This window comes from Antechinus flavipes, chromosome 4, assembly GCF_016432865.1.
Source record: "Antechinus flavipes isolate AdamAnt ecotype Samford, QLD, Australia chromosome 4, AdamAnt_v2, whole genome shotgun sequence".
Classification (NCBI taxonomy): domain Eukaryota; kingdom Metazoa; phylum Chordata; class Mammalia; order Dasyuromorphia; family Dasyuridae; genus Antechinus; species Antechinus flavipes.
The window spans coordinates 13,587,493-13,603,971 of NC_067401.1; the positions used below are offsets into that span (position 1 = coordinate 13,587,493).

The 16,479-nt window shown below is 43.4% G+C and overlaps 2 protein-coding genes across 11 annotated transcripts in view; both read left to right on the plus strand.

Moving 5' to 3' along the window:
- KLHL24 (kelch like family member 24) overlaps positions 1-6,661 on the plus strand; it is a 45,537-nt gene extending 38,876 nt beyond the window's left edge. For all 7 annotated transcript variants that reach the window (XM_051991837.1, XM_051991840.1, XM_051991838.1 and 4 more), the window contains one exon: positions 1,436-6,661. In XM_051991837.1, coding sequence (XP_051847797.1) covers positions 1,436-1,636 — 201 coding nt within the window. In that variant the 3' untranslated portion in view covers positions 1,637-6,661. The remainder of the gene's footprint in view (positions 1-1,435) is intronic.
- A 5,125-nt stretch (positions 6,662-11,786) lies between these two features.
- Positions 11,787-16,479, plus strand: part of YEATS2 (YEATS domain containing 2) — an 89,952-nt gene continuing 85,259 nt past the window's right edge. For 3 of the 4 annotated variants that reach the window (XM_051991841.1, XM_051991844.1, XM_051991843.1), the window contains exon 1: positions 11,793-11,935. The gene's annotated coding sequence lies outside the window, so the exon portion shown is untranslated. Of the gene's footprint in view, positions 11,936-16,479 lie in introns of all 4 variants that reach the window. The other variant, XM_051991845.1, reaches the window with a different exon arrangement.

Here is a 16,479-nt window from a genome sequence, read left to right on the forward strand (position 1 = left end):
GAGATAGAATGGGGTTTATCCTCCACTAGCCTTCTGGCCACTCCTGGGCCATCTCTCAAATGATGAATGATGAACTTGTAAGTTTGGCCCAGAAAGCAGCGTGTGTCCATCCAGGGTCTCTCTGTATTAAACATCATAGCTGTCTACACCAAAAGAATGTGTGTATCTGGGTATGCTTGTCTCTGTGTGTACATGTATATGTGCGCATGGTGTAAGAGTGTGTGTATGCATGTATACAACACATACTAGATTTAAGTGCTTGTAGAGATCACTTAAGTGGTACAGGTTTTAGAATATGGAGCTCCAGGAAGATTTGATTTCAGATACTGCCTAGTTGGGCAAGTTACTTAACCACCGTCTGCCTCGGTTTCTCTAAAACCCACCACGATGATGGCTTGTCAGAAGTCCAAAAGCTTAAAGAAAGAATGACAGTTAGGGGGAAGGTCTTCTCTTCATGCTTTCCACACTTTTCCTCCTTTCTCAGAGCATTTCTTTTTTGATCATTTAAACTTGTCTCTGACTTTATAGCATATCCTTGTTCTCATGTACAATTTTTGCAGCGTGGAAATCACAGGAAGGAAAAGCTTCCCTCCATCATGATCTAACTGGCATTTGGCATTTACTGTTTATAAATTAAGCATTTTCTTCATATAATGAAATTAGCCTTATAGACAAAGATATAATGATCTTAGTATCAGATAGTCTAGTTCATTTGAAAGACATATTTTTCTTTTTAGTATTTTAAATAGTTAACCTCTTCCGAGTAAGAAAATGATAATCTTGAATTTGTACAGATAAAGTAATAATTTCTCCTATGTCACATAATAATTTAATAGTCTTGCTCAGGAATAGAAAACTGGTCTGCTAGTGAGTGTGTCTCTTCAGTGAATGCTATAATATAATTCCCCTTTCTTTTATACATCCAGAAGCTGTGTTGTTTAAATTTCAGCATATTCTTTGAGACTAAATATTGAAAATTAACTCTTAAATTTTGTTTGGGACAGAAACAAATTGTATGTTGTATATTCATATAGACACATATATAATAATAATTATCACAAATATTAGAGAATTGCCATTTAATTACACAATTTTTGATGAAGTACTTAATAATAAAGTAGCACAGTGATAGCTAGAAGGGTGGGGGTGGGGGAGACACAGTACAAAGTGCTTAGGCCTAGAGTCCGAAAGTCTTGAGTTCCAATCCATTCTCTTAGTAGTTGTATGACCCTGAGCAATCACTTCACTTCTTTTTCCCTCAGTTTCCTCAGCGGTAAAATGGGTCAAGTGAGAGAGTAATAATTGTAGCATGTTTGACAAACTTAAGTTACTAAATAAGTGCCAGCTATCGTTACTTCTTATTATTACTATTTCTGCTTCCAGCTGCAACTACTTGAATAATTATTCACTTTTCCCCACATATTTGATTAAACAGGAAAACTGTGGCATGTCTGTGTGTAACGGCAAAATCTATATCCTGGGAGGAAGAAGAGAAAATGGAGAAGCGACAGACACAATTCTCTGTTACGATCCTGCCACTAGTATCATCACCGGAGTAGCAGCTATGCCGCGGCCAGTGTCCTATCATGGCTGCGTGACTATTCACAGATACAACGAGAAGTACTTTAAATTGTAAAGCCAGGAAGCCCCGGAGAAGCCGCCACTGCCGCCTCCACCACAAATGGGAATGTTTCCAGAAGCCCCAAACAGACATTCGAGGTTTCCGGTTTGGGGTTTTTTACCTGTTATATGCAAAGAAGAGTTCCCGTGCCTCCCTCACCTGGGCCCAGTGCCCGTTTCCAAATTGTAAATAGTATAAACTGTCTAAAGCCTTACTAGTTATTAGCACTCTTTTTCTGGCTTGTGATAGCGATCTGATAGTGTGTTCCCTCTCTTATCCTAAGGAAGAACTTCAGGGGAGGTAACCTCTACAGGTATTGGTGGGGCTGTGTAGACTGAGGCTCGTTATCACCTGCCTTTCTACATGGCGCTGCCCCATCTGTGAATAGTCTTTTCGTTCTAAGTCTGTTCTCCGTAGACTGTATGTGCCTAATCGCGACATTCGTTCTAGAGGAAAGTTAGCTGTGGTTTCCTTGTTCAGCTTGGCTACGTTGGCTCATTCAGTGCTTAAACCTTTCTTTCAAAAAATTTTTACATCACGAGAAAGGTTTTAAGTGGAACGTTTTATTGGTGGAAATTTTTTCTCTTTTGGATGGAAACTTGGTAATTCATTCAGTTTGAAAAATGCCTGAGATGAACCGCCATGGCGATCGTGATCAGATACTGGTCTTTTTTGAAAACGATAATTTGGGGAGACTTGGTAATCCCTGAAGGCCAGAAAACACAGGCCAGTTCATTTTGGAGCATAAGAAACCCTCGAAAGGAAAATAGCATGGTGCCTCTCATCAAGGAGAGGTGTAGTAAGTGGTTCTTGGACTGACTAACCATTTTTAGCCCTGGGAGAGACTCTGGAGGCCAGAGTAGCTGTTCATTTCTCTGAAGCGAGCCTACATGGTCAAGAATTGCTTTCATCTCACAAGTGGGTGCCTTCATTTGCTGAGGATTCGGCTTCTGAATGGGGGAATCTAGGGATCTCAGGGGGGATCTTCATTAACTACAAAGAATTGCCACTCCCATGAGGGGAAAGCTCCTTTTTAGAATTCAAATTCAGGGACCATCCATGGTAGTGGGTCATGTTTTCATACCTAGCTTAAAAAAAAAAAGACGACCTTTCACGTTGATTTAAGGGTCAGTACCATCTTTATGTATCTTTTCTACCCATCATTGGTTAGAAGTATCTGCTTCCTGACAAACCGGATCTCCTCCTCCAGTGCTGCTTCATTAATCTCCCATTAGCTTTCACTGAAGGAAAGGTGATAATGTTGCATTTCTGAGGCACCTTTAAGGATCTCTGTTCCAAGTGATTCTTTTTCATTTCTGTGTCAATGTAACTTAGCTTCTCAAACTTGAAATGATAGGGAGCTATGTTGTATCTGGTGATACCCATAGAGTTATTATCAGAAAGCAAACAGCAAGGCTGTTGCACTTATTTTAGGAGAGTGCAACATTTGTTTTTCACATCCTGCTCTTTCATACTTAGCTAGATCCTGAATCCCTGTGCATCTTTTTGTTATACAAAGGAAAACCCTGCAGATATGTCAGAGGAAAGACCACCCAAACAAACAAAAGTTCCTGGAAGTCTGTAGGATGCTTCTCAGATCACATGATGCCTTGAAATAGGCATTGGAATATTGGAAAAATTAAATGTGGAATAGTCTCTTAGCCTGAGTTAAAACAGGAAGCTTTTAAGCTGAAATTAGGGGATATATGTACCCTCATATTCTAGCAAAGAACTTCTGCTTGTACTAAACTGCTGTATAATTTCTTGTGTATATAATATCAAAGGTAGCAATACAGGGATTTATTTGCATTTTTTATCTGTATTTGTAAATTGGTGCCCATTTGTAAATAAAGGCACTTGATACAGAAATGGTTTTCTCCGGATAAATGACTTCTGTGGTCTAGCCTCTTTGTCTTTTGTGTATGATCTGTTTACTTGGATTTTGTTACTATTATGCAGTCATCTTTAAATTTGTGCGCCGACTCTAGTAATAAACATGACACGACATTGTAAGGAACAAGATCTGCATCTTAAAGGTAGAGAGCGTTTCAAGCTCCTACCAGTGTGTGATTTCTTTCTCCTTGATCAATGCCTGAAACTATGTAATGTACAAGTCATTTTCCATACTAGCAACTAAAAGACTATCAAAAATTTGTATTTTTTTTCCCAGTGAATTTAGATGAAGTTGTTATTTTTGAGGTAAGGTAAAGTGACCCAACTTAGTCTTTGAAGTGTCCTAGTATTATGTCATCCTCAATTAGTGAATTGCTGCCAATTGGTATAGACATTCAAAGTACTACTTAGATTAAAGCACAGATTGCATTCATACTTTTTTTGTGCAGTTGAGGTTTTTTTTTTCATAGCTGTTGCTCATGTGGACACACACACGCACGCTTATACATAAATCATTCTTAGCCATCTGTCATGGTCAAGGAAAGTCAGGAGAATTTTGTGTGGACCCCAGTGAAATAAAATAAAAGAGAATGTATTTTATCTCTTAAAGCATTTTTGTACTTGCCAAATGCAAGTTTGAAATTATCTTTCATGTGAAGACTATCTTTATAACAGACCTACTTCAAGGTTTACAACTATAAGGTTAGAGTAGTCAGGAGGAAGAATGTTCAGGGTGAGGGTCATGTGCTTATTCAGTTGTGTTACCCACCCTAGGGAAGGAAGAAACCCAGTGATTCTGTTTACTGTGTCATAGAAAAAAATCTTTTAAATGCTAGATTTGTTTCTCTAGGTGTTATAACCTCAAAGATGCTTCTGGGCTTTCTCCCACTAAAAAGAATCATTAGTTCTTGTTAAGAGTGTCTAATTGCCTGGTACCACCATTTTCAGGGATCCCCTTAAATGGGCATTGAATGGCAGCCTTTTGGATCTCCAGGAAACTGAAAAAGTTTAAAAGTTTAGATATACCACAAGAATTTGGAGGGCTTTTTTTTTTTTAACTTTGTTTTTAGGGGAGAAAAATATTTGGGGAAGAAATTGTCCCTTCTTTCAATTTGGGTTTCTTGTAGTAACTATCAGAAAATCAAAATTCTAGGCTTTGAGGCAGATTAGGAAAATAAACTTCATCATTGTGACTTAACATTCATTCTTTTCTCTTAAAAAAGAAAATGTTTTCTTGACTGGTATTGTAGTTTACTAGCAATCAATTGTTCACCCATCTAACTACCGTCAAATGCCCAATGAAACTCAGGAAATGACAACAAAGGTTCTTTTACTTTTGGTCATCTACATACCAGGTTTTTTATATTGTCTGCAAATGACAATAGACAATAAAAATTTGCTGTGAGGGCCCAGTCTAAGGCCTGGGCCCACATCTGTTTTGTCCTAACTCATGAGAAAGTAGAGGCTGAATGATAAAGGGTGTGTGTGAGGAAGCATCTTGAGGCTCATCTGTGCAAGAGGCATCTTTGACCTCGGACAGTTTTCTCAAAAGGGACGTTAACCTTCTGTCTGTTCAATCTGATGAGAATCTTAGATGTCTATGAAAAGCTACCATAAGTCGGCCTTTCTTTGTGCAAAGGCAAGGAGCCATTTGCGATCTGGAGTAAGCGTTAACTCTGTTCTGTTAAACTTTAGAAGTATTTTAAGCCAAGCCATTGGAAACCAAGTTCATGTTCACTCACCTCATTAGTCTTTTAGTTAAATAAGTAAATTCAGTAGGTACTGTAAGTAACATAGGGGCCAATTGGCCCAAAGACAGCAGTGTGAACTAACTGAGCTCCATCACTTCAGAATGCTGGGTGCCAGAGACCACATGAGCCAGGAGAGTGTGAATCCATCAATAATTCCAAAACACTAGGAGAATAGTTTGTCTTTTTTTTTCATCATACTTTAGACAATATTTTTGAAGTGTGGGGATTTTTTTTTTTTTTTTTTTTGGTATGAATGTTTTAAATTTTGTATGATTACCAAGATACTCTAGTGCTCAGGATGATCAAGTGATAAATGTTGAAAATGACAGTGACAAGTGTGTAGTAACTTATTTTGCATTCTTGTTCCAAAGAGACTGTAAGCTCCCCAAGGGCAGGGACTCTGTCATTTTCATATCTATGTGTCCCCAACACCTAGCGTGGTGCCTTATACATATAGTAGGCGCTTAATAAATGTCTGTCTGAATTGAATTTTCCTGTTTCAGAAATAATTGTGCCTGAATTTGCTGGATGTGCCTAATGTTTTCTAGTACTGTTTCAAATACTGTACTCTCAAGCTACATGATAATTGCTTTAGGTAAATGTCATGTATGTTTCCTGTAGTGTAAACAAGGTTCCCCACCTTTTAATCTGTGTAGTGAATTCTAGGCGAAATGGGAAAAGATGAGAACACTTTAAAGGGGATAATTTATTTCTTTGAAGCTGTGACTTGAGGCTTCTGATTGGTTTGCTTTTGTATTCTGCATTTTCCATAGTTTTAAAAAATATTAATTGGTCTTATTTTTAGTTCCAGGGATTCCTTGAATTGTGTGTTAAGCCGTAGTATAACAGTTGCTTGGCAGAAGGTAATGGGTGGCTTTATTTCTCTTGTCTCTTCAGACCAAGGTGCTTTTTACAACACTCAGATAACCTCGTAACCTGATAAACTTCATTTGAAATACATAGAGGTTACACTTATATAGCAAGAAATTACATCTGCTAATTTTCCTTTTGCAATCTCGCTATTTGTTAGCACCGCTCTCCACAAGATTTTTCTTCTCATCTTCTTTTGGAAGCTGTTAATTTCTGCCAATTTATTTACAGAAAATTTAAAACTGTTGAGCTAATCCTCTTTTTTAGGAGTTAACTGGTAAAAACAAGTTATCCATTTGGACACCAGTGCAGCCTCGGGGAGTCTGGAGCGGTGACGGCCATTCTTATCATTGGCGGTTCAGAGTTCTAGGTTGACTCCACATTGAGAAAGATAACCTGGTATTTCAGTGTCTTTAAGTTTCTGTTGTAGCCCATTAGTACTTGTGTTCTATTTAAATGTACTGGCAAAGTTTTCTTCAAATTCTAAAAAGTGTAATGTACCTAATAAATTTTATCTTTTAACTTCTGTTTGCTTTAAGTTTTTCTTCTCCAGAGATACTTGCCAAATAAACTAATGGCCAAGCTTGCTGGCTTCTTGAATTTCCTTACCACAAGGATTCTGTGATAAGCCTGGAAAAACAAAGATTAATTTAAAAAAAGAAATAACCCAACTCACACTATACTGTCTTACAAAAGCATCTGTAACACCAGACCCTTTGAGAGTGGAGGATTGGGGGATGGGGGGGATCACATCCTGTATTATTAAAACAAGGTGTTGTGAATAAGTGCATTGTGAGTGGTGGGCTAGTTGTGAAATAAGCCTTTGTCCTTCCCTAACCGACATGTTTAAATTTACTATTTAAGTGCCTCTTTAATAAAAACAGCATAGATTTAGAACAAACTTGACATCACTTCAGAGCAGAGATGACATATGAAAGCACAGGAATAATGGTTTGAGGGAATACACCATTTGTTTACACTTAGAAACTTCTTTTGGAAGAAAAATGGATATTTTAAATTTGGGAGCTTTTATATTTTCAATGTCCTGGGTTAAATGAAAGGTGGTATAATTACATATCACGCTGTTCCTATCCTTTTCTCTTGACATCTAAATGCCCCTGATGGATGCAATGGGAAAACTCTCCTTGGTTTATAGAAGGTGACCCTGTGTCCTAGAGCTGTATTAGCTAAACCTGAATTCTGAGTGGAAAGATTAAACTGGAAAAGTCTGAAGCAAAAGCTTAGTGACCAGGAGTAAGCACTGGGGACCATCCATCCAAAACAGGAGGTTGGTTCTTTGGCTAATGACTTAAAAACCCACAATCATCTTAATAGTTAAAAAGTTTCTCTAGGGCTGAAAGTGCAACCTCATTTGATTCTCACAACATCCTCCTGAAAGGGAGATTGGTAAAAACTAAGACATAGCTAGGAAGTATCTGGGGCAAGATTTGAGCTCTGGCTATTCTGACGCCAAATCTAATGCTCTCCACCAAGCCACCTAGCTGCCCCATCTATGAAGAAGAAAGGAAGGAAACAAGCATTTATTGTGGGCTGTGACCTGGAAGAAGTCTCCACACTGATGTCATTTAAACCTGAAATAAGGAAAGGCTATGGCTTTTAGCCACATTGTTCTTGGTCTTCATTGTGCATCACAAGACACTGTCCCTTAAACATCAAGTATTTTGGAAAGCAATTTGCTGAGTATCGGTTGATTGGTTTTTAGGGTAATTTCTACATTCTCCACTCATTTCCCAACTTAGAAGAGTCAGTAAAGATGTACATTGATAAACTAATATTTTGTGCTTGACATTCTGCAAAATAAAAGCAAATCCAAATAAGACAATGGCCTTTTTCCAGTCAAGAGTCAAGAACATCGAATCATGTTGATTTGGGGGCTGAGGGGAGTCAGGTTAAGGAGCCAGCCTAGGATCAGCTAACCCAAGGCAGAAGCAGCCTCTTGACTTAAAGCATGTTGCCTTCATGGGAGCCAGCCTATTGCTCATGGACACAAAAGGTCTGGTCTGGGCACAAATTCTAATTTGGCAAAAATTGAAAAACTTTACTTTGTGAATCTCCCATACTTGTGAACTCCAATGAGTAAAGGTGTAAACACAAGCATTGTATTAATTAGTTCTACTTAGTACCTTGTTTCAGGTTCTGGCCCAAAACATCTTCTTGTAAGATCAGATCAATAATCTAACAACTCTAATGAATTAGCAGTTTGTAAAGATTCCAACACTTTAGTATAATAAAAGACTTCATTTGTAATACAAGGGGTCGTTTTTAGCTCTAAATCCGATGAAATACTAATATATAGACAAGCTGTCATTTTCTTTCTAATAGGAAAGCCTATTTAACCAAATTAAGACCAGAGGCCTCCCTGGCAAGGAAGGAGCAGAGATTGGTTGGAATTGGGTCTTAATTTAAAGGTGAGTCAGTTTTGCACTGAGAGACTGAAATGTCAAGCTCCTGATTTTTACATCTACCATCCAGGACCCCAAAGGGGCTAGAGGTTCAAGGACAAAATCTGACTTTTCCATTTCTTCTTTTCCATCTATGGGGACCAACATCTTTCCATTTATGATGGTCTTGACTTTTTCTTGTCTTGATAGACTTTCCAAGACTCTTTTAATTTCATTGCATTGAAGTTGGTATCATTTTGATGACACATAAGGATGGGAAGCTTCCACAAGGGGCGCACATGGTGCAGGAGAAAGATGGACAGCTCTGGATTCAGAGGACTCTCAGTCCCACTTCTGCCATTCCATGGCTGTGGGACCAAAGCTCCCGAGGAGTACAAGACCGTAGACTTGAGGACCTCTGGGCTTCCTTCCCGTACTGTATCTCTCTTTTTTCCTAAGAAGCCTGCCAGGGCTGAAGTCACTGAGCCCTTGTTCCTCTGACCTTGGGGAGGAAGATGTGGTGTGCAGGGATTTTAGGCTGTTGCTGCTGCTTTGAAGACTTAGGAGGCTTTCTCAGAAGAGAAAGATCGGTCAGTAACAGCAAAAAACGACAGGACTTTCTTTTTGGAGAAGCTTAGAAGACAGCGGACAGCTGGACAAAAAATGAAGGGTCCAGGGCCAAGGGTGCAGTTAGTTTTAGGCACTGAAGATATAAGGCAGGGCCTTGAGTGCTATGATTTTCTGGCCAGAGCAAGAGGAGGAAATGGGGCAATGACCCCATGAGTTGAACTCTGCATTTGGTACACACAATGTGTGTATTTAGATGATTGGGTTCCACCGTCAAGCTCCCCTGCAGAAGCTCTCTGTGTTTTTGTGGATCTGCGGCTCTAAGACTCTTGGTGGGCCTGGTTCAGCAGGACAGGGATGCTAACGAAGGTGTATGTGTCTATCATCCCCAAATCAGTTCCCCCAAGCCCTGACCAGATTTTCCAGGTTCTCAACTAGAATATGTGTGGGTTGGTCCAGATTAGCCACGTGGTTTTCAGAAGTTTTCCTATACAAAAACATATTTTATACATTTGTAAGAAAACTCTACTTGGAATGGGGCACTCCTGTTGCTTTCCTCACACTTCAGTATGAATTATTGCATGTGATTCTTTCCTATCAGCTTTACAAACACGGAAGGAATGAAAGTCTTGAGAGGAGGTGAAGAGGAAGAGAGGACAGGGAGGTATTTGGGGAATTTGAGGGGAGGCTAGTGTTAACTCTGGGAAGCCCGAGGCTTCTGGGAGCTCGAGAATCTGTGGCAAAGATGAGATCTGGAGGCTGGAACCTTTTGCATGGTAGGAAGTAGGAGAGAGAGAGAGAGCCATCGGAACTCAGCTCCTTGGAAAAGTTCGGCCCAAACCCAAGAGCAAAATGCTACCATCTACTGGGTGGCCAATACGGAGAGCAAAGTTCAGCTGTGGGACAGGGAGGGAGGGAAGTTCTGGGGGTCTGCAGGCCAAAAGGTGAGGCCCAAAGGACCTGGCCAGAGGCAGAGGGCAAGCCCAGTGGTCTCCATCTCACACAAAAGGACATGGCTGTGGACGCCGTCTCCCGGCTGTGGACTCAGCCCTTCTGTGGGCTGCCTGTCCGGCTGTGGGGTGCCATCTCCCGGCTGTGGGAGGCCATCTCCCGGATGTGGGAGGCCATCTCCCGGCTGTGGGGTGCCGTCTCCCAGCTACGGAAGGCCATCTTCTGGCTTTGGGGTGCCATGGTTGGCTGTGGGGTGCCATCTCCCAGTGAACCCTTAAGCAGGAAAACAAGACTGGATGGGCTCTTGGGGGTGGGCAAAAAGGTAAAGGAAGAAGGGAGAATCTGTGGTGAGGGCGGTCTTTCGGCCTTCTCAGCCTCCTGATTGGGTCTTAGGAGGGTTCTGATACTGAAGATGATTGGACCAGATGAAGAGCCAGGGACTCAGCCACCTGGTTATGTAGCCCACGCAGGATGTGAGTCCAGGGCCAGTTCTGGGCCCCAAGGTCTAGGCGGACCTCTGTCGGGGGTCCCTGGGTAACTGCCGGGTGAGCCTTGGCAGGTGCAGGAGACATGGTGAAAGCAGAGGGCTCATCTCTTTGTGTCCCAGCCCCTACTGCAAGACTGGCCTGGTCTCCCAACATCTCTTGAGGCTCCTTCCAGTGCTAAACTCTGTCTGCTAAACCCAGGCATGAATCCCCCTTCGCCCAGAGCTTGGTCTGGACAAGAATCCCCGCAAATCCTTAGACTTTATGAGTGGGTGCCCCCTTACAGACTGGCAGAACCCCCTTATTGGCTGGCTTGACATGGTTTGTGCCACATTCTGCCCTTTCTTGCATGGAACCTTGCCATCAAGGACTTGCAACTTGCAAAACCAAGCGGCATTAATTAGGCACCGACTGTGTTGCAGGCACTGACACAAAGACCATTCTCTCTCAAGGAGCAGGTGCCAGACCTCTCCCCCACCCCACTGGTGACCTTGTCGCCACCGTGGGTGCTATCGGGGAAGCAGGACAGGCCTCAGGCAGCGGGATACTAAAGCTGGGCTCCGGGCCGGCCAGCCAACCATCAGGCCCGAGGCCTCCCTGCTGGGCTGGCACCTGTGTCTGGCCTGGAGGAGGAGACATCATGAGAACACCCACGGGCCCCACGAGGGGAGACAGGGAGGCCCGGGGGGAAACTGAGGCCAGATGAGACAAAAGGGCTGCTTGGGCCCCGGAGCTCCCGTCCTTCCGCGGCCTGGTCCGGCCTAGCTCCCAGCGTCACTACCTGGCACGGGTTGGGACCCCTTCCGCTGGTCAACTGCTTGCCTATTGCCAAATATTAGAGTATGTTCTCTTTGAGGGCAGGGGCTGTCTTTGGCCTGGCACACAGTAGGCATTTAATAAATGCTTCCAGTCATCCTCCTGACTGAGGGAGGACCTGAGCAGAGCGCCCCGCACCCAACAGGTGCTTAATAAATGCACGCCATCGTGGCCCTGGAGCCTCAGTTTCCCCAAGTAAAACGAGGGCCTGGGCCCCACCCGCCCAACCTCACGCTGCGGCGCCCCCTGCCGGGCCCTGGCAGCCACCGCGCTCGCGCGCGCTCTCACAGCTCTCCCCCTCCTCCCGGCTTCTCGCGCCTCCTCCAGGTCCGGCCCCGCCCCCTGGGGGGCGCGAGCGCCTCCGACGCCGCCGCCGCCGAGCGCGCGCTTCTCCGCGTGCGTGACGTCTGAAGCGGGCTGGGCTGGGCCGGGCCGGGCCGGGCCAAGCGGCGCAGTCCGTTTCCCGTCGGGCGCCGCGCCGAGCAGGGGGCCTCGTGGCGGGGCGTGGTCTAGGCAGCTTCGCCGTCCTGTGTCTGCCAGGCTGCAGCCGCGGGGTTCCGGCCCCGGGCTCGTCGACGGGTGAGTACCCTGAGTGGGGAGAGCACGCGGGAACTTGGGGCCTGGGGCTTGGGGGTCGTGACGGGAAAATAGAAGGGGGGAGGGGGTGCGTGCCCTGGCGGTGGGGGGGAGATGGAGGGGGCCCCCGTGACGCGTGCTCTTGCTCTGACTTTTGCGCGTGCGTGGGGGGCGGAGGCGCGTGCTCCTGCTTCTGTGCACGCGCGCGCCCTCCCGCGGGAGCCATTGTCCGGGCGGAGGGGGAGGGCGAGCGTGTGCGCGTGCGCGGCGTGCGCCCCTCCCCCCTTCCTCCGGGAGGCGGGGCTGGGGGCGGGAGGTCCCGGTATTTGTGCGTTCTTTGGGAGCGTGCCCGTGCTTGAGTCCCGTGACCCTCCCCTGCCCCCTAGAAGGTAAGCTCCCCGAAGGCAGGCACTCCTGGGCTGCACTCTTAGCCTGGAGCTCAGAGGGTTCGCCTCTTACAGGTGGGGAAACTGAGGCCCAGGAGGAGAAAGTAAGTTCGAGCCGGAGGCGGCCCAGGGGCTTGTGTGGGCGAGGGGCTGGCGGGACACCCTGGGATCCGATAGTTGTGTGACTTTCGTCATTGATCTCTGCCTCAGTTTCCTCCTGGTAAAATGAGATAATTTCCTCAGGGAGGCTTAGCTCCCCCGCGAGAGCCATGTGAAGGGTGGCCTGTGGCCCTGTTTTTATTGTCACTCATCCATTCTTTTATTATTAGCCCCCTAAGGTAAGACCCCTCTTTTATAGCGGAGGAAGTGCCGCAGCCTGGCGGGGTGCTGGTTCTGAAGTCGGGGGCTCCCCCACTGCACTCCCTGGCCGTGAGGTCCTGAGAAGGAGGGGCGTGTGGCCCCCCGCCGAGTAGGTGCCCCTTCCGCTCCTGCCCGCCTCTGGGCCCCGCATCCTCCTGCCCCTGCGTTCGTGGAGGTGCCCAAGATGCTGGGCTTAGATTCAGGTTCCCCACCTTGGGGTGCTCGGGGGTTGCCCGGCTGGGGAACTCGGGAGCGGGATCTCCTGCAGCTTGAGGGGTCAGTCTCTCCTTGTTGAGACCATGGGTTTCAGCAACTCCCCTTCCCCCCACGGGCCGCCTGCCGGGTCTGGCCTGGCTCCCCTGCGCCCCAAAGATGTGGGGGCTTTCTCCGGACACCCCCTGCACAGAGCAGGTCTTGGAGAGGTTTCTGTAGAGTTCTGTACCTGAAACTGCATTTTTTTCTTAATTATTCAACAGCTATTTCCCAGGGCTCACTTTGAATAGTGGTGGGTGGGCTGCTGGGGAGTGGGGGGAGGGGGGAATTCAGAGAAGCTTCGATGTAGGGACCCTGGACTTGAATGGGGAGTTTTAATGACTGTATGTTCGTAGACAGGCTATTTATATATTAAACCACAGTATCATGTGTAACATGTATACTACATAATACATGTTCTATGTTTGTCCACATATCTGTGTATCTCCCTAGATACTGGAATACAAGAGACAAGTAAGTAATGGAGTAATAGTGCTGGGGCCAGCAAATAGTTATTTGAAAGTTTCAGATTTAAAAAATGTTAGGGCAGATCTAGCTATAATAAGCTCAAGTCTCCCCACTTGCAAGCAGATAGGCCATAGGCCATCTAGTTGCTCTGTAGATAATCTCCTGGAGAATTTGTCTACACCTGTCCTTTCATCTCCCGCCTCTGGCTCCGGCCTGTCTCTTGTAGCCTGCTGCCCTGGCCCATCGACCCCCTGGGTGATCTTCAGCTCCCTCTTACTTTCCCTTCCTGAAGAAGTGACTCCTGCTGGCCATTGTCTTCTGGAGACCCCCGGGCCTTGTGGCTTCAGGGATTCTGGACCCTCGGCTCCTCTCCTTCCTCGCCGCCCTGGTCCTGGGCCTTCTTTGTCTAAAGGCTCCTGTCCAATGCACACGAATCCCAGAGCAGCGTCCGCACCATCTGGTCTCACTGACCTTCGGCCCAGGCCCTCTCTTGAGATGCCCAAGGAGACTTGTCCACTGTGACCCGTTTCCAAAACTGAACTTGGAACTCTCCTAAAGACACCAGCAGCCACAGGCTCCCATGATCCCCTTGGAGACTTTTTTGTTTTGATTTTTGGAGACTTTGATATGTACTGAGTCAGAATGTTGGGGCTCCTCAGTATTGACTTTATACTCTTATTAGCATGTATCTGGTCTGATTGAGGGGCCGACTATTATCGGCTTTTCTCTGGAATCTTCATTTGGCTTTGATTTCTTTTAACATCGAGTAGCCATGCTGTAGCTTGTTTTTTTGGTTGTGTTTATTTAGTTTTATGTCAAGTCCTACACATTTTCCCATCCATCTCTGAATTCCTTGAGGCGCGGCTAAACTCAACTGTAAAATGGAGAGAATAAGACCACTCTCACAGGATGTCTAATAAAATAATACACAGTGCCTGGCACATAGTAGGTACTCAAAAACTACTTGTTCTTTTCAACCCCTCCTTTTACTTGTCAGTAATTTCCTTGGGATATGATTGTAGTGATGGAATTGCTGAGACAATGGCATAAACAATTCACTTACCCTTACCTTCCTTCCATAATTTCAGTTTTCTCCCAATTGAAGCTATCCATTGCTTCTTCAGGCACTTGGGTGGCTGCCTTCCACAGTTTGACCAGTAATAAGTTTCCCTTGCTTGTCGTTGTTAACTTGATCAGCATCCAGTGGCACTTCAGGGGAGGTGTTTTAATTGAGAATTTCTTTTGCTATTAGTAATTTTGGATATTTTTCAGATGATCATTGATAGTTGGCATATTTTATTTTGAAAATCACTTGTATTATCTGTCAATTTCATATAAATCCTTAGTGTCATACTTTTGTTAGAGATGTTTAATTCAAGATTTTTCTCAGTCTCTATTTTCTAATTCCAGCAACATCGTTTCTCTTAGCACGAAAGCTTTTGAATCTTATATAATTAAGATTGTCCATATCTATTCAATGTCTGGTGACAAATTTTTTCCTATCTACATTTTCTGTTCTATTATCTATTTTCGTATTCTACATTCCTGTTTACATATAAGCTTCCATTTTCTCTCTCTTTTTTTTATCATGCAAGTTTTTGTATTTAAGTTACTTAAAAGCTGCTAAATTTAACTTCTTATTTTTAGGGAGAGGAGGCATTACAACTTGCTTAGTCTCTTCCCTAGTTATTGGGGGTGTTGAGTATTTTGAACACTGAATGGATTTCTATTTCCAAACCTTATTTATGGCTTCTCCTCTATTATCCAATATTAGATAGTTTTGATAACTACCTCTTGTAGAGTATAAAATGTAGAGTTACTGACTTCTGTTCATTCCTGCTTTTTAATCCATTAGATTCCTTTATTTTCTTGACGTTTTATTCCTCTGAATGAATTTTATTATTTTGTCAAATGCTGCAAAGTATACCTTTGACAATTTCCTGGCCCAACATTAAGTCTTTAATTTTTATTGTTATTATTTTTGGTATGGCAAAACCTTGAAAATTGAATGTTTTTCCAATTATTTAAGTTATCTTAATTTATTTTAAAACTTTAAAAATTGTACTTGTATGTTTTAGGTTAAATCCTAAATATTTAATGTTAATTGGAATCTCTTCCTGTGGTTTGTTAATAATATACAGAAATCTGATGATTTTGTGGCTGGTTTTTTTTTTATCCTTCTCTGTAGCCAAAGATATCTCAAGTTTTTGTAGAGCTCACTAAGACAATTATTTTGTCAGTGCTTGGTGATCATTTTGTCTCCTCTTTATTATGCTTATTCATTAAATTCTTTTTATTTTTGCTGCAACTAGATAATTTCTCTTAATTCTCTAGATAACCTCTAAGGTAATAGAGGTGGGAGAGCTTCCCTCCTCTGTTGATGTTATTGGAAATACTTTTCATTATTCTCCAGTGTAAGTAATATTTATTCTTGATTTTAGATAGATACTTTGGGTAATATGTATTTTTTTAAAATTCCTATGTGTTAAAAAAAATAAATTATTGACATTTTTTGTTTTTACATTATTTAAATTTCCTCTTGTTTCTCCCCTTTTCCCAAAGAATCATTCATATTAGAGAGTATTTTTTATAATAGCTTTTTATTTTTCAAAATACATGCAAAAATAGTTTTCAGCATTCACCTTTGCAAAACCTTGGGTTCCACTTTTTTCCCCTCTCCCTTTAGATAGCAAATAATTCAAATGTAGGTTAAATATGTGTAATTCTTCTAAACATATTTCCACATTTATCATGCTGCTCAGGAAAAATAAGATCCAAAAAAAAAAAAATGACAAAAAAAAGCAAGCAATCAAACAGCAACAAAAAAAGGTGAAAAGACCATCTTATGATCCACATTCAGCCCCCATAGGCCTCTTTCTGCATGCAGATGGCTCTCTCTATCCCAAGCCTATTGAATTTGGCTTGAATCACCTCATTGTTGAAAAGAGTCAAGTCCCAATCCAGTTGATCATAACATAATCTTGTTGCCGTATATAGGATCTCCTGGTTCTGCTCATTTTGCTTAGCATCAGTTCATGTAAGTCTCTCTGTATTCATCCTGCTGGTCTGCTGGTTGTTTCT